General features: G+C 46.4%; 1 protein-coding gene across 2 annotated transcripts in view; it reads right to left on the minus strand.

Annotated features, from left to right (window-relative positions):
• Window positions 1-2,606: 2,606 nt before the first annotated feature.
• The window catches only part of FRMD1 (FERM domain containing 1), a 44,394-nt gene continuing 20,715 nt past the window's right edge, over window positions 2,607-26,285 (minus strand). The window contains exons 4-14 of one of the 2 annotated variants that reach the window (XM_075748606.1): window positions 20,874-20,953; window positions 18,687-18,763; window positions 16,845-17,031; window positions 14,155-14,310; window positions 11,778-11,843; window positions 11,502-11,570; window positions 11,137-11,311; window positions 9,140-9,475; window positions 8,881-9,009; window positions 8,065-8,144; window positions 2,607-5,919 (exon numbers count right to left, since the gene is read on the minus strand). In XM_075748606.1, the coding sequence (XP_075604721.1) occupies window positions 5,632-5,919; window positions 8,065-8,144; window positions 8,881-9,009; window positions 9,140-9,475; window positions 11,137-11,311; window positions 11,502-11,570; window positions 11,778-11,843; window positions 14,155-14,310; window positions 16,845-17,031; window positions 18,687-18,763; window positions 20,874-20,953 (1,643 nt within the window). In that variant the 3' untranslated portion in view covers window positions 2,607-5,631. The remainder of the gene's footprint in view (window positions 5,920-8,064; window positions 8,145-8,880; window positions 9,010-9,139; window positions 9,476-11,136; window positions 11,312-11,501; window positions 11,571-11,777; window positions 11,844-14,154; window positions 14,311-16,844; window positions 17,032-18,686; window positions 18,764-20,873; window positions 20,954-26,285) is intronic. The other variant, XM_075748607.1, reaches the window with a different exon arrangement.

Genomic DNA, 26,285 nt, shown 5'->3' on the forward strand with positions numbered 1-26,285 from the left:
CTTTGAGATGGGGTTACTTTATAAAATGTTGTTTGGATGCAAGAAGTGAAATCAGCTGTGGGGAAACAAAGTCCTTCCCATTAATTTCTCCATCATCCCATTGCCTCCTTCAGCCTGTCCCTGCTGACCAATGGCACCTTGCCGGTACTGGATTCACCCTTTGCTCCCTTCCATGACGAAGCCCAGTGCCGGTGCAGCGGTGGGGGCTGTCACAGACCGTGCCGTGCTGGGACGGTGCCGTGTGAGAGGCACCCCGTGCCCCTGTGCTGTCTCGCCAAGCCGTGGGCCCAGCCGCTGTGCCAGCTGCAACTGGGCTGAAGGTCCACGGCAAGGGCAAAAGGGCCTGACCATGGACAGACAGCAGCCCACTGCTAATAGTTTTTGAACTAATACCGACATTTCACACCTAGAGCATCCCACCCCAGAGGCTCAGCAGCAGCAGCTTTCTCCCCAGTGTAGTCTGGCCCTACCACCGTGCAGGAAGGGACGCACTGCCCTCAGGCCCCAGAGATGCTGCCCCCGTGACCACTTCATACACTTTCTGTACGGGATTCAGCGAGCACCTGATGGCCGCAGTCAGCCTTGGGATCCGCGGTTTGGCCTGCGTGGGCCTCCCGGGCTGCTCCCATTTCATAGCTGGCCGTGTGTCCGTGTGCGGGGGCAGCGGGCAGTTTGGTCTCTGGAGATGCGCTGACAGAAGCTGCTCCCCGAGGTGTCGCCTCTGCCTCAGGGGACGCGGCCTCCAGCACCACTTAGACCCCGCGGCAGCTACGCGTGAGGCCGCTCGGCGGAGCCGACGGCGTAAAGGACAGCGTGGGGCGGCCGTCTGCAGCTCCCCGGCCCGCCCGTAGCCCCGGCTGGAGGAGCCCCGGCCGTGGGACAGCGGCCGCCGCGCTCCTCGGGCGCCGCCCCGCGCCCCTGCCCGGCACTGCCGCTGCGCGGCCCGGCCCGGGGTGGGGGGGCTGGCGGGGAGCGGAGTGTATCAGCAGGCGTTTCCCTCCGGCTGCCGCCCCACGCGGGCCCCTCAGCCGGTGCAGGAAGGGAGGACGCAGCCTGGGCTCGGTTGTTATTAACAACGGGCTCCGTTGTTAATACAGGGTAGAGAAAGGGTCTGCTGGGACGGCGGGAGCAGCGGCGGGCGGGCCATGGCGTTAGGCCATGGGGCAGGGCTGGGGCCGGGCTCCCCCTTAGCCGTTCCCAGCCTCAGCCAGGCTTCTCTGGGAGCAACAACACGGGCACCTTGCTGTGCCTGTGCTCGTCCGGCTGGGGAGGAGCTGCAGCAGGGAGCTTGCCCACCAGTGTGAGACTTTATGACCAGTTCTTGCTCAAAAGTGTTCAGGCTCTTAAAACACCGTGCAAGCCTTCAGTGTCTCAGACCTTGCTGCCAAGAACTCCATGGAGGAATTGCTTTTCCTTCACCCAAAGTACCTGTGGTGTTCAAACACACCCCACCCCCCCCCCCCCCCCCCCCCCGTTCCCCATCAGCTTTAGCACACACCTTCAGACCTTACCTCCATGCAGCTCCCGCGCTTGGCATGCCTCAGCACAGCTCAGGCGCAGTAACATTTCCCCCATCCCACGCTGTACCACTTTACTGAACCTACACAGGATTCTCTGGTACCATGAGAAGTCCCATCTTCAGAGACAGACTCATCCTATATGTTCTGGTCAGCAGCAGTCTACCATAGTGGGCAAGAAGGTGCCATTACGTGCCAAGCAAAGAAACAAAGAGAAGTGACAAAGCCCTTCAGTTAGGTGACTTAATATTTGCCTATTATTTAATTTTACCTCCATAAAAAAGCTCCATCTGTAACCAAACCATCTTCTAGCATCCCAAACCAAACTGGGATGAATCTCTAAAGTCCTTGAAAATTTATGTACTGGGAACACAGCAGGTACTGGGCAGAAAGATGAAGTACAAGAGCAGAAGTCATAAAAATAGGGGCAGCACTACAAAAATCAAAGTACATTAGTTTTTTTATTTTCCTGAATGCTAGCTTTAGTGATCCCTAACATATCCAGAGAAAGGGAAAAGAAAATTTATGAGCGCGCCCATCAGCAAGCTTCTGCAAGAAGGTATGTGAAGAGTTACACTATGGCACTCCTTCATAGATTTATGTCCCAAGAAAAGCAAAACTTTCCTTCATCCATGCCAGACACCAGGCCAGCAGGTTGGGTGACTTACGGCAGAGCATCACGTGGGCTGGCGTGCCCGTCCTCAGATGCAGCCCCCGGGAGGATGCTGACAGGATCTCTCGTTCTCTCCCTCTCTCTCTCCACCCTTGGGAATTTGCACGCTCTATTTTCTTGACTAACCACCACGAGCAGCTTAACTTGTCTCTTCAGTTAGATTCAGCTCCCGTTAGTGGTCCCACTGACTCCAACTTGCTTGACTGGGTCCTCAATGCCTGACAGAGGCCCCTTTGGCGACATGCTACTGAAGGTGGCAGAGGGGAAAAGGCTGCAGTGTCTCTGGGTTTGCCATCACAAGCCCAGCTCACATGGGTTACCATCTGGCAGCAAATTTAGTTCCACAACCTACCATCTCAAACGGAAGATGTCACTGACATGCACCTCTTGGAGAGAAAAAAAAAATTTATATACAATTACCTTTTTCATCCATACTTTATTGCAGTTGTACATATAATTATTTATATTTTATTTTAAACAAGAAATTCCTTTCATGGAAAGGAGAAACTTTTACCATTAAAATAGAGTGATTATACCATGAGTATTTTACAAATATGTACAAATATTGGCAGCTAGTTTCTAACATCAGCTGATAAATGCTTACACGTTACCCTCTACCAAACTAATCAAACCAAAAAAATAATAAGAAACCTTCTAAATCTGACGTCAAACAAAAAATTAATCTATTACTAGCAGGAACAGGGTTTTTTTTCTCCAAATGAATACAAAAACTTGCATAATAGATATTCACAGTGCTTGTAAGATAGTAATTCATTCTCAGTCTACACACAAAAGTGTCCAGTCTCCCCTTCATATGCATATGTAACTTATAGTACTGGAGGGAGCTGCGTAGACTGCTGAGAGACAAGATGGTCAGACCTGGAGAGCTTGCCTTCCCCACCAGCCATGAATAAATACAAGAAACCCCCACGTACGTACAAGGCAATGGGTGCTCACGCAAGAGCCAATTACACTTTTTCAGGCATCGGTGTGTATTGTAACAAGTGACAGCAGGATTACAGCATTTCACCAAATCCATCGAATGCTTGGTAACCACAAAAAGAAACCACCGAGCTGCTGGGTGGCAATAAACCCTTCAGTAAGGTGGTTAGGCTGAAGCAGGTACGAATGTGATTGAGATGAGTGTGCACGGGTGTGAGCACATGGCACACGTGTTTTATGACACCTTTCCAAACAACACCACCTGCTGAATTTTGAGGTCTTTTTCCTGTTAACAACCATTGCCAGAACCGTGAGTAACTGTATGTCTGTGCGTGTAGGAGAGCAACAGTTTAGCAGGGCCATCACTCCAGACTCCCCACCTTTTCCACAGACAGATGGACATTGCTGCAGTAAGTCGTCCCTCCAGCTCTGCGGTGGCTGCAAGAACAAGGCTGCTGCCTGCAGCATGGCCACCAGCCTCCTGAATCCAGGAGGTGACTGGACTCTTCACAAGCAGTCAGATGTCCTTTACCCATTTAGATCCATTTAGGAGAGTTTATTTTGAATGCAGTAAACATTATCTCAAGTACTCTGTAAAGGCATTTTGGCTTTGCTTGGAAGAAGGGAAAAGAGGCTATGGTGAACACACAGCTCCTAATTGTTCATGACAAAAAAAAACCCAACAGTGTCATCAAAGGTGGCAGGGTCAGTTAAGTCATAGCTACAGTGATCATCATTCATTCCTCAAACACACAGCTAGGGTTTGGTGCTGGAGTCATCGCAGAGGATGTATGGCCACTGATGCCAGATGTGCCTGGATGCTCTGCCTCTATACCACACTCGCTTGCATAGAAATAGTGAGATGACAGACTTCACAGATTTGCTATTTTTACATTTTAGGGCAACACAATTTACCAGAGAGCAACTGCTAAGCCAGCAAGCCCATGCTCAAAGCAGCAGCTCGAACCCTCTTCCTCGTGGTCTGGCTTCCTTCTGTTCCTGAATTCTGCTGTCTTCAGCTTTTGAGTGATAAACACTGCACAACACACACTTCCTTGCCCAGCACAATAGCATCAGTCTGCTTCCAGAGTTTGCCAAAAAATTATTAGCTTCCACTTGCAAAGCTGTGAAAAGCTAGGCAGAGGTTACATGTGCCTGTAAGCACAAGCTTCCCAAATAATGGACATCAACGAGGGGAGGAGGTACTGAGGGAAGATAGGGAAGAAAAATCAGACAGACATTTGGATGTAACAAGGTAGCAGGATGTTTTCCACACCAAATACTTGACTCAAACAGCATAATTATCATTATTTTCCTAGCGAGAGCCAGCACAGCCCACTCCACTGCTCAAAAGCGCCAAACAAGTACCCTCGATTTGGCACACAAACACCCTATGCTTCCACCATCACCAGCCCTGCAGCATCACACACTCACGTTTGCATGACCTATCCATGACTAAGCTGGACACAGTCACTCTGTCCTTCCTAAGCGACTTTCTCCAGTCCATACTTGCCTCCTATGCAGAGGAAAAAATTCTAAGGAGGAGATTTATTAAAAACAAAGAAAAGAGCAACACAAAAGTATGATTCAAAGTAAGGGGTGATCATGCCTGGACAAATTCTCCAGTCACACTCCTGTCTTCAAAAGCCAGTCAGTTCTAGCTCTTAACTTGTCTTCTGTACCCTCAGGAGCAGCTGAGTCACTTGTTTTATCTCCTCCCCCATCTCCCCAAGGATATAAGCATTTATTTACCAGTCTGCATCATGGCAGTAGTAGATAGCTGAGAGACAGTTCCATTTGTTGCATAAAGCGGGGGGAAGGGGGGAGAAGAAAAAAAAAAAAAAAAGAACACACATTTCTATTTGGCTGGATGCTTACAACAAAACAAAACAACAAAAAAAGAGAAATAGACTCCTGGCTGAGCAGGTCTTGCTCCCAGTAAAGCAAATAGGCAACTTGGTCCATTACAAGAGGGACAGGCTAGACACTGCCATACACAAACCTCCAAATGTGCTCAGGCTCTATCCTGGCCTGACAGCTGTTGGCAGTGTTGCAGCAGCACAAACTCAAGACGACCAAATTATTTGTACACTAAGATTCACATACTTGGACCACAGGAGAAAGGCAGGAAGATAAACTGACATAGACTTTAAATTTCTTTCTGATAAATCCATTTAGACACAGTGTTTGCTTTACTAGCTCAGTGTCAGTTTTGGTCCACTGTTTTTGGTTTTCATGTTGGTTGTGTCACTGCTAATGGTGCAGGCCACTTCCATTTTCTGCTCAGACAGACACTTCAAATGCCAACGGTAAGTGCTACACTCCAGTTGATTTGCCCTGTAGTCAGGTCTGCAGAAGTGATGCCACTTACTGATTGAGAAGCTGAATAACAAAGCCGCTCACAATCTCCTGCAAGAACCAAAAGTGACATCACATGTGTTAATGAGGTATATATTTCCATGATGAGCTGTTTCCTGGTATGGAAGAGCTCCAATCTCATTACACCACAAACTCCTCTGGAAGCTGGTCCTCTCCCAAAAGATCCAAGGAGAGGCAGTTCATGGATCGCTTCCCATAAAGGGCAGACTTGGTTTTGCAGTCTGCTGTGGAATAAACGCAGCCATAGATAGACAGCTTATCCTCCAGGCTGCAGCCAAACGTGTAGCTGTGAGACGTGTCTGAAGACAGCGTGGCACTTAGTGGTGGGTGCTGGTGCTTGTAAAGGCGGATGTCATCCAAACTCTGGCTGTGCTGGTCCGTGCAGCTCCTGCTTCTGGGTGATCGGACCTGCCAGTTCAGTAAGACACACATGAATAAAAACGATGAGCTCAGATGCAGTTTAAGGATGCTGGCTATGCATGCTAATAGGTTTCCAAAATTGTTCTTGCACTCCTTCAAAACAGCCCCACTAGCCTTCTGAAGGACATTGGCTTAATGAAGCTGTGAACCATTAAGAAATTACAAGCGTATTAAGCTGCCCTGCCATGTCAAGCCAGATCCTGATCTCCCTGCACTGCGTCCTCAGAGTCCAGTACAATGACGACACACTTGACAGGTATTGACATCTGAATGACCTGACACTTCTTGGCAGATCTGTGCAGTCATCCTCAAACGGGCAAAGTACACATAACAAAAAATTACCCCAACTGCTTGAACACAGAGTTAGTGAAAGTCTAATGAGCTGAAAGGAAGGTTCAGAAGGCAACCTGGCAAACTAATGGGTTACGTTGTCCAAAAAAAAAAAAAAATCACTAAATGCAACATACCGTTTTATCTACATAACATTGTTCAACAATGAAGAAAACAGGAGCAACAAACCAACAAGAATTCCCAGAGACAGCGTCTTGCTACACAAGCTGTAGTGACTCTGCCTCTGTGGAGGAACTACTGACCATTTGAGACATTTCCAACTTCCTCACCTATTTTTTCTTGCTCTGTTTCCTCATAATCAGCTTTTAAATGCTAATATTAAGGCTGATTTCAGGCATACCACTTTTAAACCAAGATACTTCTGTTGGCAACATGGAAAACTGCTTCCCAGTACCACTTCTCCCACCTACACGAGAAAGGAATTCAACAGCTACCCTGAGGAAACCCTGTGCTGGCTTAGCTGCGCTCCCATAAACAGGCACACGCTGTATGGTCCCGTCAGCTTTAAGGAAACTCATTCCTGCACTGTTTCGTTACATAGCCTGGTAAGGAAAGTTGTTTGGGTTTTTTTTTGTTTAAAGATGCAGCAAATATTTGATACATAGAAGTGGCAGCCAGGGGAAAGAGACGTCCTTGCAATTGCTTAAACAGTTCCATGTTGACCAGAAACATTCTTCAAGACAGATGCATCCCAATCAATTAACAGCACAAGTATGTGTTGGTGAAAGCATTAATGTAAAAAACAGTATTTTAAGCCAGATGCCTGCTCCCTGCCTTGCACTCTTAAGTCATTCCACTCAAATACAGGAATAATTTCATTATGATTTGTACTGCATGGTCTTCAGCTTTGTAAAGAATAGCCAAGATTTTATTTAAATCTCCTATAGCAGTTTATGGACTTGTTTGCTGATAAGTGAAAATTCCTTATCTCTTTTCACTGGGTCCAGGAAGAAGCATGAAAAGAGAAAAAGAGTCCTAAAAAGTGACTGAAGTCCTTGTTCAGAAAAGAGGTGGCAGTAAAGGGGAAAAGGATGAACAGATTTTTAAAATTCTTTTAGTAGATAAGGCTAATTTGGATTCAGAGAGAGAAGAAATGATAGAGGCTTTTTTTAAATTAAAAAACAAAACAAAAAAACCCCCCAAAACCCAAACCCACAACATTTCTACCCCAGTGGGTACAACTATATTTTGAAAAGAAATATCGTTTGACTTTAAAAAGACATCTTAATAAGCTTTTTCCACAGCACAACTTATGACATATTTTACCATATATAGTTGCCTTTTCTCAAGGGTTTGATGAAAATAAAATGTTGACAAAAAGTTCAGCACACACATAGTATAATCACACAAATGATAGTAATTAGAGCTTGAGCATCTGGTTTTGCTCTGATGTGAGCTCCTGCTGGCTTCAGGAGCAGGAAGATGATCAAGTTTGCAACCCACGCCCAAACTGCACGGATGGTCTTGGCTCTACATTGCACTCAAAATTTGTAAGTGGTTTATTTTCCATTTCCCGTCTGGAAGCCTAAAGCAGACTATAGCCAGCCTGCAAGATTTCCATGCTGGTTGCTCCAAACCTCTCTATACACTATTCCAGACCCAAACACTGCTCTCATCCTATTCCTGATAGCAGTAGCTGGCCAACAGCTGGTTCTGGTTACACCATTTAAAATCAGTCAAATCCAGACCGATCAAGTTCATTTGATTTACAGCTGTCTCCATTACACTAGACCTTGGTTCAGTGCCCACACACAGACCCTCCTGCCGAGCACCCTGCCTTACCTGGTGAAGGGATTCCACACTTTGACCTCTCATTTTTATTAGCGTGACTTGCACCACAGAGAGCGATTCCTGATTCATAGCTGCAGAGGAGAAGAAAGAAGTGAGAAGTATTGCAGGCTTGAGGTTTTGTGGGCTGGGGAAAAGGGAAGTTGTTCTCACAGGCCACATTCAAGCAGTGCTATCCTATTAATATAAGTATACATCAGTAAGCACCCTCAATGCTCTGGGAGTTTTGCTCACAAGTACTCCTTTTTCCTCCCTAAGGATCAATGTTTAAAAACCTCACAAGAAAACAACTTTTCACCAGCTTGTCCCATATTCACCCATCTCGCTTTGCTACAAAGGCTGTATGTTTAAAGACCAGGCAGCTCCTGCGTGAGCCCATTGGCTGGCATTCCCTGTATCAGAAGCCACAAAACTTTACCTATTAATTCCTGTGACTAGCCCATTAATCTGTGGTTGAACCCCTTGGCTGTTTTGTGGTATACAAGATTTTAAAGAAATTCCTTCACTACAAAAGGTTTGCCTCAGTTATCTTTTTCTCATTAGCTGAGTATAAACTAGGTACATTTGGAGAAGGGAGACCTTGAGGAGCACAGAGGAGAGCAGCACTGTACAATACAGGGTGCTGGCCTTTAACTTCTAGAGGAGCAACTTCAAATCCTGCTGCAGTGGGGCAGTGAGTAGCACTGGCAGTTGTTCAGAAGAAGATACAGCTTCCTGAGATCCCTCAGATTATGCCTGGCTTGCCGAACATATCTTCCTGTTGCTACAGCCCAAAGAAAAGCACTGAGCAGTAGCAGAAAGCCATCTCACCTTGGCAGCTAACAGCATCTAGAGGAAGAGATTCAACAGATTCTCCCACAGTGGCCTCCTCTAACTGGTCTCCCTCTAAAGGCTCATCTACGGGCACCTCCTCTGGCTCATCTACTGCCAGCTCAAGCTCTAGGAAGAAGAGAGCAGCAGGAGAAAGGTTAGAATTACACTTCTGCTCCAAGCTGCTTCACGTGCTTTTACTCCCCATTCTCCTGCAGAAGACAAGAGCAGGCTTAGGCTCTGCATCTCCATTCTTTACCATCGTCCTGAGAGTCGTCTTCAGCCCGTCCTTTGCTGCCACTGTCAATGCCAGAGCTACCGTAGCTGATGGTTGAGCTGCAGGATTTCTCTTTCCTATGCACCCGGTCAATGCTGAAGGGCTCATCCACTGACATTTCCACCGACACCCGGTGCCTGGAGTCAGCCTCGATGCCCGACGTGTGAGAGCTGCTGTGACTCCCCGTGGACTGGCGTGAGAGACGGTTATCCCTCCGGCTGCCCCCACTGCTCCCGCTGCCGCGCGAGTTCTTATCGCATGGGTCCAGGTCCATGTCTAGCGTGTCACTGATATAGGACTCCCGGTAGCGCTTCTTCTCTGAGGAAGAAAGACGACAGAAACCAGCGGGAACTTTAACCAAGACCAAAGAAAGGCTAGAAAAAATAATTGGTAAGTTCTGGGACTGGCACAACCCGACAATTAAGAAAAAAATCTTCTGCAGCTACTGAGCAAATGCAGGGACAATTTTGTGTTTTGTTTGCTCAACAGAGCTGGTTGTAAAAGAATTCGTCAGTCATACTTACAGTAAACCCAGCAGCTCCTGAATTAGAATGGGCAGGTAGAGGCAGTTACGATACGGAAAATAATAGCTTCCAGAATGAAGGAAAGATTAAGAAGAAGGGAATTACTTAGCTAACTTAAGTGCTCAGTCTTTAAAAACAGAATGCATCGATTGTTTCTCAAAACAGTCACCAGCATGTAGAGACAGATAAGAACAGGATCCCCATGGCTAGCATTTATTAATGATTTATTACTTATTTCTCCTATGGCTTGTATCTGTTACCTAAAAAGAGGCGTGCTAAGGGTGGTCAAGAAATCCATGAGACGCTAGTAGACACAAAACAACCCAGGGTCTTTTGCCCACACACACTTGATTAGTGAGTCTTTCTACAGACGACTGGCACATGCCACTGGTTGTGCCTACACAGCTCAAGGCCACTTCTATAACCCCACTGATGGGAAAGACAGAAATAACCAAGCTAGATGAGACCAAGGGGCACCTTGCCCTGTACACAGATTCCACACAGCCACCGATCACCACTTCAGAGATGGATGTAACCTCTGTAGAGTTAGTTGAGATGGGCAAAAACCAGAAACAAGTGTCTTCCTGACTTCTCCCAGGAAGGAGTCAGTCTATGCCTCAAACAAGGAGACCAACTACTGCTGGCTGACTTCTGCTGACCTTGAAAGTAACGATAGAAGGCTTACAAACCCCGGAAGAGACACAAAGTGTGAATGGAGAAAGCAGGGAACAGCAGTGAGGAAATTAGGGGAAAAAAGCATCCAGGAGAAGGCAAGAAGAAAGGGAGAGGTAGGCTGAGAAGTTGTAGGAGACCCAGCTTGCAGAGCTGGAAAATGGAAGGGGCAAGCTGAGAAGTGATGAAATGTCTGAAGCTTGCCTGGAAGAGTACCAGGGACTGTCAGAGATCAATCACTATTCCTACAGAGAGGGGACCCCATCAGACAAGACAATTTCTGGGAGTCTGATCTGCTCTCAGGCTGTTTCTGGCACCTGCAACTCCTACCTCTGAACTGTCGGACACTATAGACTAAATTGTGTGCATTGTTTAGTAAAGGGCACTAAAAAATTAAGACATGTGCTCACAACTTGTACTGCTGCTTGAACACAAGAAGATCTTATCCCAAGGGAAAGCTTTTTATTCAAAATTACTTCCACTCAGAAGCATGTGTCAAATATGCTGCACAAATTGGCAGCACAGAGGTTCTCCTCTTACTTAAAGGGAGATACTCCCCCCTCTACTGCTCTCACACACACACTTTCTGATCGCAGTGTAGTGGTGTGGGAGCCATAAACACTTCCCAGTAATGGACTCAAAACATATCTAACACCTCTAATTCTCTCACCGGCTTCCCATTAAGACAGAAACACCATTAATTAGAGAGCAGCCACTGTGAAGCAGAGCCTAACGTGCTGTATTCTTCCCCTTACCAAAGTCACCTGCTCTTGCATCACATACCTTCAGCTTCCTCCAGTTTTTGGATTTGCTTCAACACTGGCTGTATATTCAGAAAGAGCCGGTGGCTGTTGCTGAGGAGCTGCAGCAAGTGCCGCGACCTGAAGGGGCAACCCGTGTAGTAAACCAGTTTCCGTGCGGAGGGCAAACCATCTGGCTGGATCTCAAATTTTTTCCCCTGCATAAAGAGGAGAGACGCCAGTGCAGTGAGCAAGACCACATTTTCAGCCATGCAGCTACCAGAGATTGCCGCCGTCTTGTGCATATGAGTGACAGGACTTGACACGGCAGCATGGGCAGGCCGACAGCTTTGCCAGCTCCCAGGTCGGCAGCCCGCTACCAGATGGCCTCTGTTCCGTCATACTCACCAGAAACGCCAGCTTCCCGATGTGCGACCAGGGAAAGTCGTAGAGGAGCTGGCGAACGTGATTCACCTCCTGCAACACATCAAACTCGAGTGACACAGGGACTGGCAGGTACAGGGTGGAGTCAGTGACTCGCAAAGAATTTGCAAACCACCAAGAATTTGAGATATGCAGGGCCTGGCGATCGCAGGGGAGGCAGAGGAGCTGCGGGGGCGGGGGGGACAGGGGAGCTGGGCAGAGTTAATGCTACACCAGAAGGCTTTCACGGCAGTCTGTTACCTGATAGATGTGCATTCCTCTCAGGGTCAGGCCCAGGATAACTGTGGGGCGATCCTCCTTCTTATCCTAAAAGAACAGAAGAGCCTGGAGTCAAAGGTTAATCTACAAAGACCACGCTCTTGTTCTGGCACCTACTGCAGGAGAGGTAGCAGGACTGCTCATCAGGCAGATGCCTTCAGCTCATTTGGTTTTTATGGTGTTTTTAAAGTGCACCTTGCCTTGTTGACCCCTGAAATATTTACACCTAAAATCCTCTCATGCTGGGCGACTCAAGCATTTCACCAGCAAATGCCCTAAGCGGCCCTGGACAGGGAATTTTGTACCTTTAGTGATTTGAGGGCATGAACAATTATTGCTCAAGGATGCACCTTTGAACCTGTCATACTGCCATGTGCTGTTTCTGCTGTCCCCAAGAACATGCATCACTCACACTCTCCAGGTGACAGAGAGCCCGAAACAGAAGGCATGCCTGTCCCCTCTCCTTGCCACAGCACTGCTGTTCCCATCCAGGCACTTGCTGGACCTTAGGTGTTTCTTGGCTGGGAGAGAGCTAATCAATGCCCAAGGTACAGGGACTTTCCTCCCAACCTTTTGATCTCAGTGTCGGGGAGCAGGCAGTGTTAAATGTTCATGGGGCTGGGCTGGAATACTGCCTTGTTTTTTCTCATGCTGTATCTTGGTATGACACACTTGCTCTATAATGAGGAGATTCCTTTGGTTAAAGTTAGAAAAAATAAAATGTAAAAATCATAAACTAGTTCTTTCAGTCTCTCCTGGCACAGCAGAGTTAGCAGAAGGGGAAAAAACACATGCTTTTCTTGCTAGGAGGAACAAAAGGAAGAAAACGTTGGGGTAGAAGTTTCTGGGCTCACAGAGCTCAAACTTCATATCAAAATTTACTCTTCTCATTTGGCTTATCACGACGCAAGCCTTACGCCATCATATTACCTCACCCTCTGTCCCTGTTACCACCCATATCTCCAGTTTAAAGTCACCAAGAAATGCTTTCTGCCTCCTAAAGGCAAAGAGCTGCATAAATCAGTATTGGTCTGGAGGAGAGATATGGGGGTTCAGTGCTGTCTTGTCTTTTGGAGTTCCCAACCTCAGTAGCAGCCACAAGAAAGGTGTAATACAGAAGTGGCTGCTTTTGAAATCTCAGGGCAGCCAGCACACTGACACCTGCACTGGCACCCCTCTGTGCTTGATTGGGAGCTTTGTGACCCAGTGTCACCTAGGAGGAGGATATCATCGTGAGAGGAGATAACTGTGTCATACGGCAGGAAGAAGAGCACATTGTGGATCAAACAACACAGGAAGGAGTTAGCAATGCATAAAGTATAAGTTCAAGTCAGACAGGAATTTGGTTATTAAGAGCAATCACTTTCACAGCCTCAGTGCTTTCAGATATGAATTGTATCATGTCCTGCCAGCTGGATCTCTTACGGCATTCAAGTGTAACCAACCCTCTTATGACTGCATCATTAACAGCATTAGAATCAAAACAGAGAGGACAGAGGAGAGGTAGGGGGAGCAGCTATGGTTTGCGAAGAACTGAAACTAAGCCTGGATTGCAGACCAAACTGGAACTTACTTCTTCCAGAAAATGCACGTTTCTCCAGCAACTAGAGGTGCTAGATGTGGTCAAAGGACATGGATACCTCTCAGACATAATTGCCACTGAGCACAAACAACCAAGAAGTTTAACTATGAGTCTGGCAAAGTGGAGTATCTCCATTTGGAGAAAAGGTTCAAGCCTTTTACTAATTGTACAAGCAGGTTTCACTCATTTAAGTGCAACAAGAAACTTCTCTTTAGTCCTATTTCCAGACCTAAACTCTCTTAGCTGTGAAAATGAAGTGTGTTCTGGTTAAGCAGGCTTGGGTAAGGAGTCTAAAACTCAGGGACAAGCAACAATCAAGGAATCCAAAAACTGCCATGCAGCTGAAAAAAACACCAACCACTCTGACAGAGCTGGAGGGGATAAGAAAGTCAGGATGACTCAGTGTCACCTTCAGTTATTTTATGGCATTTGTGTGAAAGCTGGCCAACTTCTTGTCACCATTTCAATAGATTGCAACAAAAAAAGGCTTCACAGTGATTTCCCTGGTGCAAGTCCACTGACAGGCAGGAACAAAAATTAAGCCTTCCATTCCTGTGGCCAGTTTCTTGGCCAAGGAACGAAACTAGATTCCAGCTATACCTATATATTTGCAACAGATTTGTTTGTGGGGACAGACCTCATTGGTTGAACATTTTACATTTGTTTGGCCTGTCTGAATCAGACGCAACCGTCACTCAAATAAAAAGTGAAAAAATGCAACAGTGCCCCCAATTAATGATGGGAGAGAAGTTCAAAATAAGAAGCTCTTTGTCTAACCTTCTGCAGCCTGTAGAAGTGGACAGGCACATCTTCCAGCAGGCAGGACTCCTTAATGAACATCAGCACTGCTTCCTTAGCACTCAGCCCTTGCTGTTCTCGGTGCATCTCTGGGGCATGTTTCAAGATGTAGTCGCTCCCCCTCTTCGCAATTATCTAAACCACAAGGAAAACAAACAAGTCAGCAATTCTTCAGCGATCCCCACGGGAAGCAGCTGTGATCAACAGCAAAGCAGAGACTGGAGGCGGAGGACCTTCGTATGGTCTCTCAGGATGTTAGTCCATGTTCACCTCTACCTCCCTGGAGGATAAGCATTTAAAGCAGCACAGATGATACCAACGTCTCCAAACAGATCCTAGATGGCAAAATCATAACAGATCAAGACTACAGAGCTTGTGTCAGCTCTTTCCATTCTCAAGTGCTGGAATTAGTTTTCCTAACTCCTGGCATCCCTAAATGCTTATGGGCAGATAACAAATACCGCTCTGCATGCCAACACAATCAACAGCAACATCTCCAAACACTGCAGAAATGCTAGGTAGTCCTTCTAAGACTAGAAATTATATGTTAGGCTTATGTAGCATTTCCATCCTCAAAGGAGTGGGTAACACTATCTCAGGTATTTTGTATCTGTCGGGAGTGGTTGGCAGGCACGTGGCTTTGCTAAGCAGTAGAAAAACCTGTACTGGGCTTTTGCTCTGCGAGTGCCCACTTCCCGTGCTTGCCCATGTCCCCTCTCCGTACAAGGCTACAGGGCAGCCCGGCCCCTCCTGTGCCAGACTGGCCCCTTCCAGGCTGTGAGCAGCCGTGACAGATAAGAGGGGTGTTGGCTGAATTCACTTCACAAAATCCCTCACCATTGGGGGTATTTAAAACTAGATTCCCAGCAGGTACCCGAGAACATCCTGCCAGGAACAGCTTGCCCTGGCTCAAAACAGTCAGACTCCATCACCACCCAGTTCCCACTTCCATTTTAAATTAAGCCCCTCATTTGGTACCACCTCTGCCCTCCTTTGCGGGCCCTGCCAGAATAGTTGCCCTCCCGCAAGGAAGGCTGGGCTTGGTGGAGGACAACATCGATGCCGTCAGCTGCGCAACATCAGCAGAAAGAGACAAGCCAGCTCCACAGTTCAAAGGCGGGTTGATCACCCCGGGGCAGCACCGCCTCTCCTCGCTAGCATGAGGCTTGGGGCAGCCCTCGGCCAAATGATCTCAAGCACGTGTTGGAGGAAGAGATTGCGTTGGAGGAGGAGATTGCTCAGTATCTCCCCACGGGAGCCTGGGGGCAGGGAGAGAAGCGTCCCCATGCCTGCCAGATTTTGCTCTTTGTAATGATGTAATAGATCACCCACATACTTGCTTGGGGTTGTGGCTCAGCGCAGGTGAGCCAGGCTTTGCCTTGGCCTTTGCAATGTTTGCCAGATGAGCAATAGTCTGTGATAAGACTTTTAACTGCCCCAGAAACAGCACGCATGAGACCCACCTTTTCCAGCCCTTTGCTAGCTACGTCCTGCCAGGTGCCCCGTAGCAAGGAACAGCATGGGATGAAGGCCTCTTGTCTGGGAGAAAGGCACATTTCTGCACAGCAAGGCAGGCAGGCTGGGACTTGTGCATAGAGGAGACTTTACCAGCCTCTCCTCCCCAACACAAGCCCTGTCAGTGCTCTGAACCTTCTTCCCAAAGCAGGTGACAGTGCCACCTTTCAGGGGTGACACAACTGGCCTGGGGACAAGCAGCCAGCTACCACAGGCATCTGGGCTTTTCGACAGCTATCTGAAGGCGTGGGCTGGGCTAAAATCCACTATCACAGCAGAGAAGGGGCCTCCAGAACTAATTCAGGTTGTAGAGGAGGGTCTGTCCAGGTCCCAGGGAACATCCTTCTCCAGAGGATGTGATAGTGCTGTGTCTGTAACAAAGCTAGCTTCCCTTTCTATTTTTATGGATGCTGAAGTGTTTATCAACAGTTTTCTTGACATTTGACTGCAAGAGGAGAACTCTCTGCAGGTAACCAGCTCTGATATAGAGTCTTAGATAATTTGCCTTCATCTGACAACTAAACCAACTTTTGGCTAAGCTGTTTGTAAGTATCGAAGGGCACAAGCCCACATGCATGTGCTTATTAACAAGCATGCAAACCCATTTCCAGGTTGTTCCCTTTTCTCTTACTGCAGTTGAGCCAGAGATTAATGACAAAGCAAGCACCAGAGGCACTGCACAGCAGTACTACCCCTTAGGGTTTGGGTCTATCCATCCCAGAGGTAAGCATTACAGAGATAGAAACAAAGGGCAATGGACTTGGCTTTGTCGTCCTGAGGTTTTCTGTAGAGCTTAGGTTGTGCAGATCTTGCTGACGTACCACTGAAAACACACAACCCTTTAAGCCATAGAAGAATTAAACAAAAAGACAGCCACACTGTCAGAGTTATTAATTTGACACCAACACGTTCCCTCACCAAGGAAGGTTACGCACCACGCACCTCATTGATGAAGAGCCCAGGAGGAACGGGCACCTACATCCAGTGGAAAGAGAGGAGATATCTCCTGAGGGAAATTCAGGGTGACGCTCTACCACTCTGCCTGATCATTGCAGTAGGAGTTGGGGAAGTTGCATGGCTACAGCTAGGTACCACCTTGACACAGCTCTTGCTGCATTCACAATCTGTTGACAGAAAGAGCCCCCCAAACTTACCCACTGTGGGAAATAAGCCTGAGGTTCAAAATATTTGCCAGTATGGACCTTCTCCCTGTAGTTGCCCAAGTCTGCCTGTAAGCTGTAGGCAGCCAGCAAGAAGTAGATTTCTTCTTTGTGGTTGCACCGAGACATAAGTACTTGCTCTTTGAGATGGCAGTAGTAGAGCTGCCGTGCCACCTTATCGCTGCAAGACAGAAAGGCAAATTTACTTGAAGAAAAGGAAGTTCAGGCTCAGATAAGGCCCCTCAAACACATCTTCCTTCTGAGAGGAGGGATTAAACTTTGACATCCCTTATGCGTGCCAATGCCACCCTGATACAGTTATGTGCGTGTAGGGAGCACCAAGCCAAGATCAAGGTCTTCTCCCACTAAATGTTGTACAAACATGAGAAATGATAGCTTCTATCTTGAGGAGCATGAGATCTAAGAAGTTAGGGCAGAAGGTAGATGAAAGACAAATCATGTCACACCTGTTTTGGAGACTGACTACATCAAGCACTTCTGTTTCTCTGGAAAGCCTGTAGCAGTCAGGAGAGTCAACTCCCTTCAATCCCAGTCCTGTTTCTTACACACCTGTCCTCCTTTCCCCTCTAAACCTGGCACTGCTTTTTCATTTCACCTTGCCTTAGGCTCAAGGTACTTTTCAACAGCTAATTCCCTGCAAGGTAGATCAAAAGACACAGGAGCCTTGGGCTTGTTTTTATCGTCTTCCTCAAGCTACGCTAAACAGGGATAGTCTGATAAGGCATAACTATCACATAGCATTGATAACCCACACACCCCCTGCTGTAAGAGCTCATGGGAAGCAGGCTGCTGGCATGTACATATGATGGACGCTACAGTCTGCTCATAAAAGCGTGCGTGTATAGTTTGAAGGGGCCATGTAACTACCTCTGCATGGCTCTACAAACCTCTCCAATTAAATTACTAGTCCAAGAGAGTTGCTTGTGATGCTAAAGGATATGTACATTGGGGGTGGGAGAATGATATGCAATCTCTCTTTGTACCTAAAAGCAAAATAAAAACCGCTTAACAGTCAGACTCCAGAAGAAAGACTCTACTGTATCCAAAATGAAAGACTATGAAGAGAAAAAACACAAAACCCCACCAAGTTTTGCTCAAACTGAGAACAAAATGCCAAAAATTTGCTAAAGATTTTAATCCATCCAAATGATCCCAGCTCTTGGCTTGCCTCGGGGTCAGCCCAATGCCAGAAGTGCTGATGCAAATTAACTCTGTCAGTTGTTCATTTTTAACTACCTCATCCTTTGTTCTGTACCATGGGTGAGGGTGGTGGTGTTTTGAGTGCAGCCAGTATTCCATGTGAACGGACTACACTCAAATGCAAAACTCTCTAACTTATGAAGTAATTTCTTTTGTCCATTTACAAAAGTCCATTTCCAGGAGTAGAGTGCGCAGAGCACTGCTCAGATACAAACAAAAAAACCCAAACAGAATCAAAATTAGCAGCAAGTGCTCTGCAATGTAAATAGCTATTTTTGGTATATTCATCTGACGCTTTTCATACAACCAAAAGACGCAAGCAAAAGTGTGTTAATTGTATTTTGATACTGTCGTCATTCAACCTGCTCTCTAAACACAGATGGAAGAGCAGTCACAATTTTCCTAGGGTTAAGGAGTTTGATTCAGGGGGAAAACATTTATGCCTGGGTCAGGAAGTCTGTGAAGGTCTTAAAAAAAAAATAAAATCAAGCAGATTTTAAGCTTATTTCCGTGAGCTCATAGAGATGAGCTTAACAAAGAAACATTATTTTTGTTGCCTTTTAAGAACACAGTGTATAATTCAAAACACAGTAACTGCCACAGAACGGAACTTACCTTATTACTCTTCCATTTTCTACGTAGTATTGTACTCTAAAGAATGCAACAAAAGGAGGGCTGAATTTCTCTGTCCCCTAGAGCAGAGACAGAAGATAAGTTAGATTACCTTCAGCATCCAAAATTCCTATTACCCCGTCTGGTAACATTCTCTTCTCCCAAGCTCACTCCCCATACCACTTTTCATTTTCTACTCTGAGCTCCTGGCAAGTTTTAGGGGGGATCTGACTGCCTTGGAGGCTCACAACAACGAGGCATCATAAAATATTTAGACCAGGCTAAACAGCAAAACGCCCTAAGGGAGGGCAGAAGATTTTGGATGGTGGGGGTGAGCAGGTATGAGTCCCAGTGTAGCCTGGGGATGCCCAGCCTGGCACAAAGTTACCTAGCTCAGCACCTGGCAGCGCCGCAGACGCGTTAGCGCTGAACGCAGCAAGTCTGACACAGCGTCCCCCAAAGCGGCAGGCAAGGCGGCAGGGCAGCGTGCCACGCTGGCACGGCCGCGGCGTTTCCAGGGCACACCTAGGAGTAACCAGCTATCTCTGCGCCACACCACATCACTCGGCAGGGACACACGCGCTGCTGCGGTCAGCATTTACTGCCCGAGGCTGAGGCGCACCAGCTCAGTATTAACTCCTTGCCTTTTGTTTGGCGAGGATAATGTTTAGTTATTCACACCTTCCTGCAGCCACAGACCAAAAGGAGACATTGATGTCTGCTTCACACTGAAGATGTCTGTTAGAAGAAAGTCAGCAAGAGTTCTGTTGTTGTTTTAACTACAGCCTACCGTTCAGACTTACAGGCTTTTTTTTAAACAGGAGAAAAAAAGAAAAAAAGAGAAGGGGAAAAAAGGAGCATCTTATCCTGCTAGCTGACTCTCTCATGCTTCCTACTTTGCCACTCGCTTTTTTAATGTACATACAGGTAACTCCGCTCACACAGGCAGTTCCAAGGCTTTGCTGGTCAGACCCATCTCACTGGGACAAGGTACGTGGCATGCCGTGCACGTCTGATGCAGACAGAAACTTCTTGATCATCATGCAAATATTTCCATTTTATTTCTGGAACTGGTTCATAGTCACCCTATTTTATCAGCTGGACTGGACTTTTCAGCTGAAACCTCTTCGTAAGGATTAAATCCCTGTCTGCTAAGTCAGTCCGATAGCCTGACTCCTCTCAGACTTCAGTACTGCCAATGGCAACTCATTCAGCCTTTTATGATTCACCTCACACTAGAGGTTTGACACTTATCCTGACTTAAAAAGTGTTGCAAGAATCCAGCCTCAAAGCAACTGCAAAGCGTACCCCATCCCGAGGTGACCAGAAACACCTGCCTCGGGAAACCCTTGCTGGCTGGACAGACAGCCCGCTGCACGACTGGCAGCTGTCTTTGGGACAGCTCACTTGTTTGGGAGAAGCGGTATGGGATAAGAGAGATCCTCAGAATCTCACTAGTCATCTGCAAACTTCTCTAAGCAGCAGAAATAGCAAGCGTGCCTACTCTGCAAAAGAAAACCCTTAAGGAAGGTGGAAAAAGTTATAATGAGCTAATTAAGATATCTGAATGTAATTACATACTACACTTTGTTCTAGACTGCGGCTCCTCTAATAATGACACACACAAACAGGCATTATCATGTCTGAATGACCGGCACTAAACAATTACATAGGCTTGTCTTTATTTCACATAGCTTTTCCCCTCCCTTGACAGGGCTGGCTAGCCTTAAAGAACTAAGACTCTTTTCGAACAAAATATCCTTCCTCTTGCTCCACTGTCCTCTTGCATATACTCGAAGAGTCACAGCTCCAGCCCTCTCCTTCGTATCGGGTTCAAGTCACAAAAGGTCATTTTAGGCTGTTTTGCTTAAGGATAACAATGAGGTCTCCAGACTCTTTGCGGGCTCAGCTAAGTTCAAAAGGAAGACTGACCAATGGACCTTCTCCACTCCTGTAGCAGCTAAGCAGCGACCGTGTGGCTACTATTGCTCAGGTAAAGTTGTGTAAGGGGCTGTTTTAGCTCTTTCAATTAATTTTACAGCTGTGCACAAGTCACTGCATCTTGCTACTGAACAGCATTCTGCAGACCATCTTCAAGAAATGCTTCATGGACCTTAGTTTAAGAGTTTTCATTTCACTGTATAGTCCAATTCCAAAGCAGTAGCCTCTGAAATTAAACATCTGTCTTACTTTAGTGGTATCTTTCTTCCATTCCTTTGAAAAGTATTTGCTAAGCTTCTGTTCCAGGTCTATAAAAACATATTCATTATCTGAAAGACAAGAGGAAAAAGCATATAATATTAAAGAAATAGAAATTCTTATTCGTGAAATACTTGGATCACTATACAAGTTGTTTCCAAGCAATACACTTCAAAACAAAGCTGACCAGGGAATAGACAGGGCAGGGAAAAGAGAGGGCACCAAGTCTCCTAAGTACATGTGCTGCTCCAGACAGTATGGAAGGAAGGTCAGCTATGCCTTGATCAAGAGATGCTGAGGTAAATTTTCCCAAACACCTTAGCCAGAAATGCAGAATTCTTGCTTTATAAGTGAGAAGCCACTTACAGAAGGGAAACATCATCTTACCAAGCTAATTGTACTGTCAGTTTAGTGGATTCAAGTTTTTTATTATTATTAAACAAGCAAGCCCTACCCAAACTTCCACTCAGCCGTCATGTAGCACCATGGTGCAACATGGCATAAGCAAGCGGACAGAGTCAGGTATTTGACGGGTTTCATCCTCTACATATGAATGGAATCCTCTGAAACGGTGAGGAGGAGGAGGACCAAACCCAAATACCCTCCTCAGAAGGTCTGGCGTCTCCTGCTCACACCCAGCTTCTTTCATAGAGCAAAAGACGGATGAAAGGAAGGGAAACCTGGCCTGCCTCGAAGGACCAGGACTTGCTCTCCACCCAGGTGAGGGTGAAGAAGAGACAGCCTGAACAGCACATCATCTTGAAAGAGCTTTGTGCTGCTTTCAAAGCCAAAGTTTTGTAACACTGCTTACCAATTATCAAATCCAAACAACTCAGCCAGTGAAAGATTTTTTTTCCCCAAGTCTTCTCAAGTCTTAAAAAAAGACCTGATGGGTGTTTCAGGCTTCAGCAGCAATGCCAGCTGAGCACATTTGCCTGACCAGTCCCTCTACTCTTTGGTCTTGCCAAGAAAGTGTTTTGACAGGTGACATAAGTGCCAAGTTGAAGAGCTTGTGCCCTAGACATGAAAGGAGTAGGGGGGGAAAAAAAAGGGAACAAAGAAAAAGAACCCTTCAGAAAACAATCTTCTACCCTTGAAGACAAGCCCAGACTTCCAAGCTTTGGCTTTTGCTTTCTGATGTCAAATGAAAAAAAGGGAGAAAAGAGGTGAAATTTTTCTAATGGAGATCTACAACGAAATGAGAGCCTGCACTCATGTCTGTACAGCAGAAGAACTGGCAGAGGCCAGCGTTACAGCAGGTATTCAAGGGTGCTCTGAGCTACCCTCCGCAGCCATCCTCCCACAGCATTCCAGTTCCTTACAGGGGCAGATACAGCAAATCCTTCCTTCGCATGCTTTTAAAAAACAAGCAAACAAAACAACCCCCTATCGCCACCTCCTTCAGCTCCCACCTCAAGTGAGAGAAACCACACCTGGTGCTAGCCAGAATTGGTCCACACACCACACTAACAGGAAGCCTTGTGTAAAATACCAGTAACACTGGACACAAATAAAGAGGACAATCCCAAAAGAGTCCTGTGGGAATTCAAGTGCTGTAGCACATAAGGTGATATAGAAGTTGTGTTGCTATTTTGACAAGGAGAGGAAGAGTTTTTAGCATCACAGAGACAGCATCTTGTACGTGCCTCTTCACTTACGCCTGTAAGATAGGGCAACCAGGGAACTATGCTGGCCCCAACCCTTCCTTCTTTAAGTCCATTCAGATCAGATAACGCTGCCTTGAAAAGATTGACAGAAATCCTAGTGAGTGAGAGATGAGTCTGGTCCATCTCTTGGACTTGTCTCTGTCCCTTGTCAGCTGCCAAGCTGATAAGCGTCTCTCTCAAGCTTTTCTTAAGAAGTAAATCAAGGCTCATTTAGGAAGCAATTGCACAGCAAGTGACAGGAGTGGGATAACAGGAGCACAGCTCCCAGTAGTCCCAGGACAGGGCACTTGCTCCACTATGGGCTCCCACAGCTGGACTGGGGCTGCTCCTGATGGCACGGCACTGTTGGATAAAGCCCACATCGGTTCTGCCAGCACCACAGTGTTTAGCTGCCATCTTGTAAAGAGGGTCAGGAACCTGCACGGCTATAACAGGCTGTGGGGGCAGTTTTCCCTTCTCGCTCAGGAACGATCCCGTGCTCAGAGGCATTTAGGGAAATACGTGAATTATTCCTTGGCCATGAGGAAGACATGGCAGCACCAAGCACCTGAGCCATCCCATCACACATGGATACTGGGACAGAACAGGGAAAAGGATGACGGAGCAGTTCCACTGTAGTAAAGCCATGTGTTACCCACACCCCACAGCCTCTATTTCTCTCTGTTGTGTGAATTAAGTTAGAGACATGACTCTGGGAGAGCCCAGATGCTAAGCCTGAGGACTTCCAGGTCATTATCATGCCTACTGAGAGGTGCACATAAACCCCAAGAATAAGCCAGGATGAAGGAGGAGGACACCCCGATGTACCAGCTCTCCCTGGTGGTCCCGCTCCTCCCCAGCCCAGCATCTTCCCCATTCTCCCTCCCGTGCAAGAATGCAGCCCTGCATTCCTGCCTTAATGAAGTTAATATTGCTGGAATGTCAACCTGCAGCATAAGCCTCCATCTACAAAAACAAAGGTGTTTCCCTCCCCAACCCTACGTGGGTTGTGGGATTTTTTTTCCTTAAACTAGATTAGCAGTGAAACTTAGAGATCTTTTGTCAGATGCTGAAGCTGTCTGTTTGAAAACAAGCATCTCAGAGATGAGGGCACCAAATCACAACACCTCAGAGCAGTGCTGTAAAGGACAGTATAGAAATGCATAGATTGCCACCTTTCCAGGGAAGAACACATCTGATTTGTGGATCCAAATGGAGCTGGATACTCAGCAGTTACAAACTGTCATTGCTTCACTGGCCTCAGCTGAAGGACAACAACTGAAAGGTACTAAGAAGCTGTTTTAGAAGCATGTATGCACATACACACGTCTACCAGCAGCTAGTGACACTGCCCTCATCAATCTCCTCTCAGTGCTGGCATTAAGCTTAAAAATATATCCTACCAGCTTCTCTTAAAAGGTTCCCTCATGTATCTGCATAGAGATACCAGGCCTGGCACAACACACCAGTGCACTGCACTGCAATCCCAAGAAAGGCATCTGGACAGCTGGCTAATTTGCAGCAATACAATTTACACATTTCTCCCAGTTTTATCTTTCAAGAGCCCTCAACTGAAATGGAAAATTTGTGCTGTAAAAATCTGACTTTGCATAAAGCGGTCACCAGAAATGCAAACATTCAAGTGCTCCTACTCTGCAAAATTAGCTTAGTACATTTATATATGTAAGCAAATATAGGGCATGTGTTGTTGCAGAAAAATAATGGGCCAGGTCTCCAGTCAGAATAAAGTTCCAGTGAGTGATGCAGATTTACAACAGGCATTATTTACACTGCAGGGAAAATGGGAATAGAAAGTTATGGTTGTAATACAAGGTCAAATCAGTTCTGAGCTATTGTTACTCTAAAAGCCATTATTTTGCATTAACCAGTGTCTCTCCATTTCATTTTTTATGAAAGGCAAGTTCCCTGCAGAAAAGGTAAAGTACTGGAGAATGCCAATAACCTGTTCTCCTCCTGTGCCCATTTTGGGCTAGGAGCACCGAGAAATTCCACAGAGGCTAGTCCTGTCCTACCAAGAGGCAGAGCTCAGGCCCTGTTGGAGGCCAGGAACGTCCCATTAACTCCTTTGGTTGAGTCAAGTATATTTCAATATTGGAACTATTTAGGCAGCCCAGAAGATTAGGATTCAAATAAAATATGAATTAGTGCAAAGCCAAACTTCACCATAGCAAGCATTTTCTGCCTTAAAGAGAAGGGGAAAAAAATTATCCTTGGCTATAGCTCTTAACTTCTCCAGATGCTGCAAGAAGCCTTGTGGAAACACCACTATTTCTCTTGAGAGGCAACAGGAAAGAGACCAGGAGCAGAACAGAGGGATGCTGGGGTTAGGGGAGAGCTAAAGCTTAAAACAAACAAATGAAAAATTTCCACAAAAAACACCCCAAAAAACCAGCTCTCAAAAAATACTTCACAACATATGCTGTAGACTTCACATAACACCTTTATCTTCCCTGAATACCAGCCTGGTTTTTTTTTGTCTATTGAAGAAGTGCTGGCTACACCCTTTTGCCTGTGGAACTCCCCAAGCTTCCAAGTGCTGGTGGCCTGGGAACATCACTATCCACATGGCATCTGCTCCCAGCACCTCTATGTAACTTCTCGATGCTCCTGCTGTTACCTTTCAAGCCAAGAGAAAGAAACCTCATCCACTTACCTGGTTGATTAGTTTACTAAGGGGTCTAGAAGAACTTGGTTCAGGATAACCTTGTGTTTTCAGCTTTAGCTGGAAAGTACACGTATCCCAAGTGAAGAAAGGAAGAACCACAACAGAAGCTGGGAGTAAAGCAAGGGAGGTCCTGGCTGAGGTCGCTTTACCTGGGATGGACAGAAGGTATATAGAGGGAAGAATGAAAGGAGGCAATATGAAGAAGCCCAAGGTCATGTGGCTGTTAGGAACTGTTGAAGTCTGAAGACTGAGACAAAGGCTTAGTCATTCCTGATGACCCATAGGTACTGCAGGAATTTTATGTTGGCATCTTACAGGTAGCAACAAGGCATGCCCAGGCAAAGATATTTGGATTTTTGGCAGCGTCACAGGGGATTCTTCTGCACAAGAAAAGCTGCAGAACCATTTCTGCTCATCCAGAACCAAGGAAGACCCTGGCAATTCTCAGGCAGGAGAGCATTTGGCTGGATGTAGTACTGATGCTGAAGGAGAAACAAAAGACAGCAGGTATATGCAAAAAAACCTGCCTTCTTAGGAAGGGACCATGCAAGTACTTCCAAGGATTATTAGATACTTTTTGAACCCCTGAACCCCTGCAATTCCCTCTAGGTGGCACATTTCTGCACATTTTTTCTTACATTGCATTTAACTTATTTAAGGTATCAAAGTCATTATAATAGAGCTGTATCTTAGAACATAGAAGAAATTCATAAGGGAGATGCAACTACACAAGCAGATTTAAGGGAGTAGAGGCAGAAGCAGGGATAGAGGGGAAGGACTGGGGTATAGAAATCAGAGGGTATTTTAGACAACTTTTGTCATCTGTCTTTTTAAGAGACCCTTTGTTATAATAGATACCCACATAACATAAAGATAATGTGGTAGGGTATTCCTTCCACCAACTTAGTACTGGAGGATACGCAGATGCAGAAGAGTTAACTGGAGACAGAGTGGCCTTGGCAGAGTTAACCACCAAGCTCCCTGCTAGGTGTGCACTGGGAGGTGAACAGCCATAGCTGGAATAACTGAAGGATGATCCTTGAGGCATGGGAGCTGAAGCAAAGGGATTTG

The sequence above is a fragment of the Balearica regulorum genome, chromosome 3, assembly GCF_011004875.1.
Source record: "Balearica regulorum gibbericeps isolate bBalReg1 chromosome 3, bBalReg1.pri, whole genome shotgun sequence".
NCBI classification, from domain to species: Eukaryota; Metazoa; Chordata; class Aves; order Gruiformes; family Gruidae; genus Balearica; species Balearica regulorum.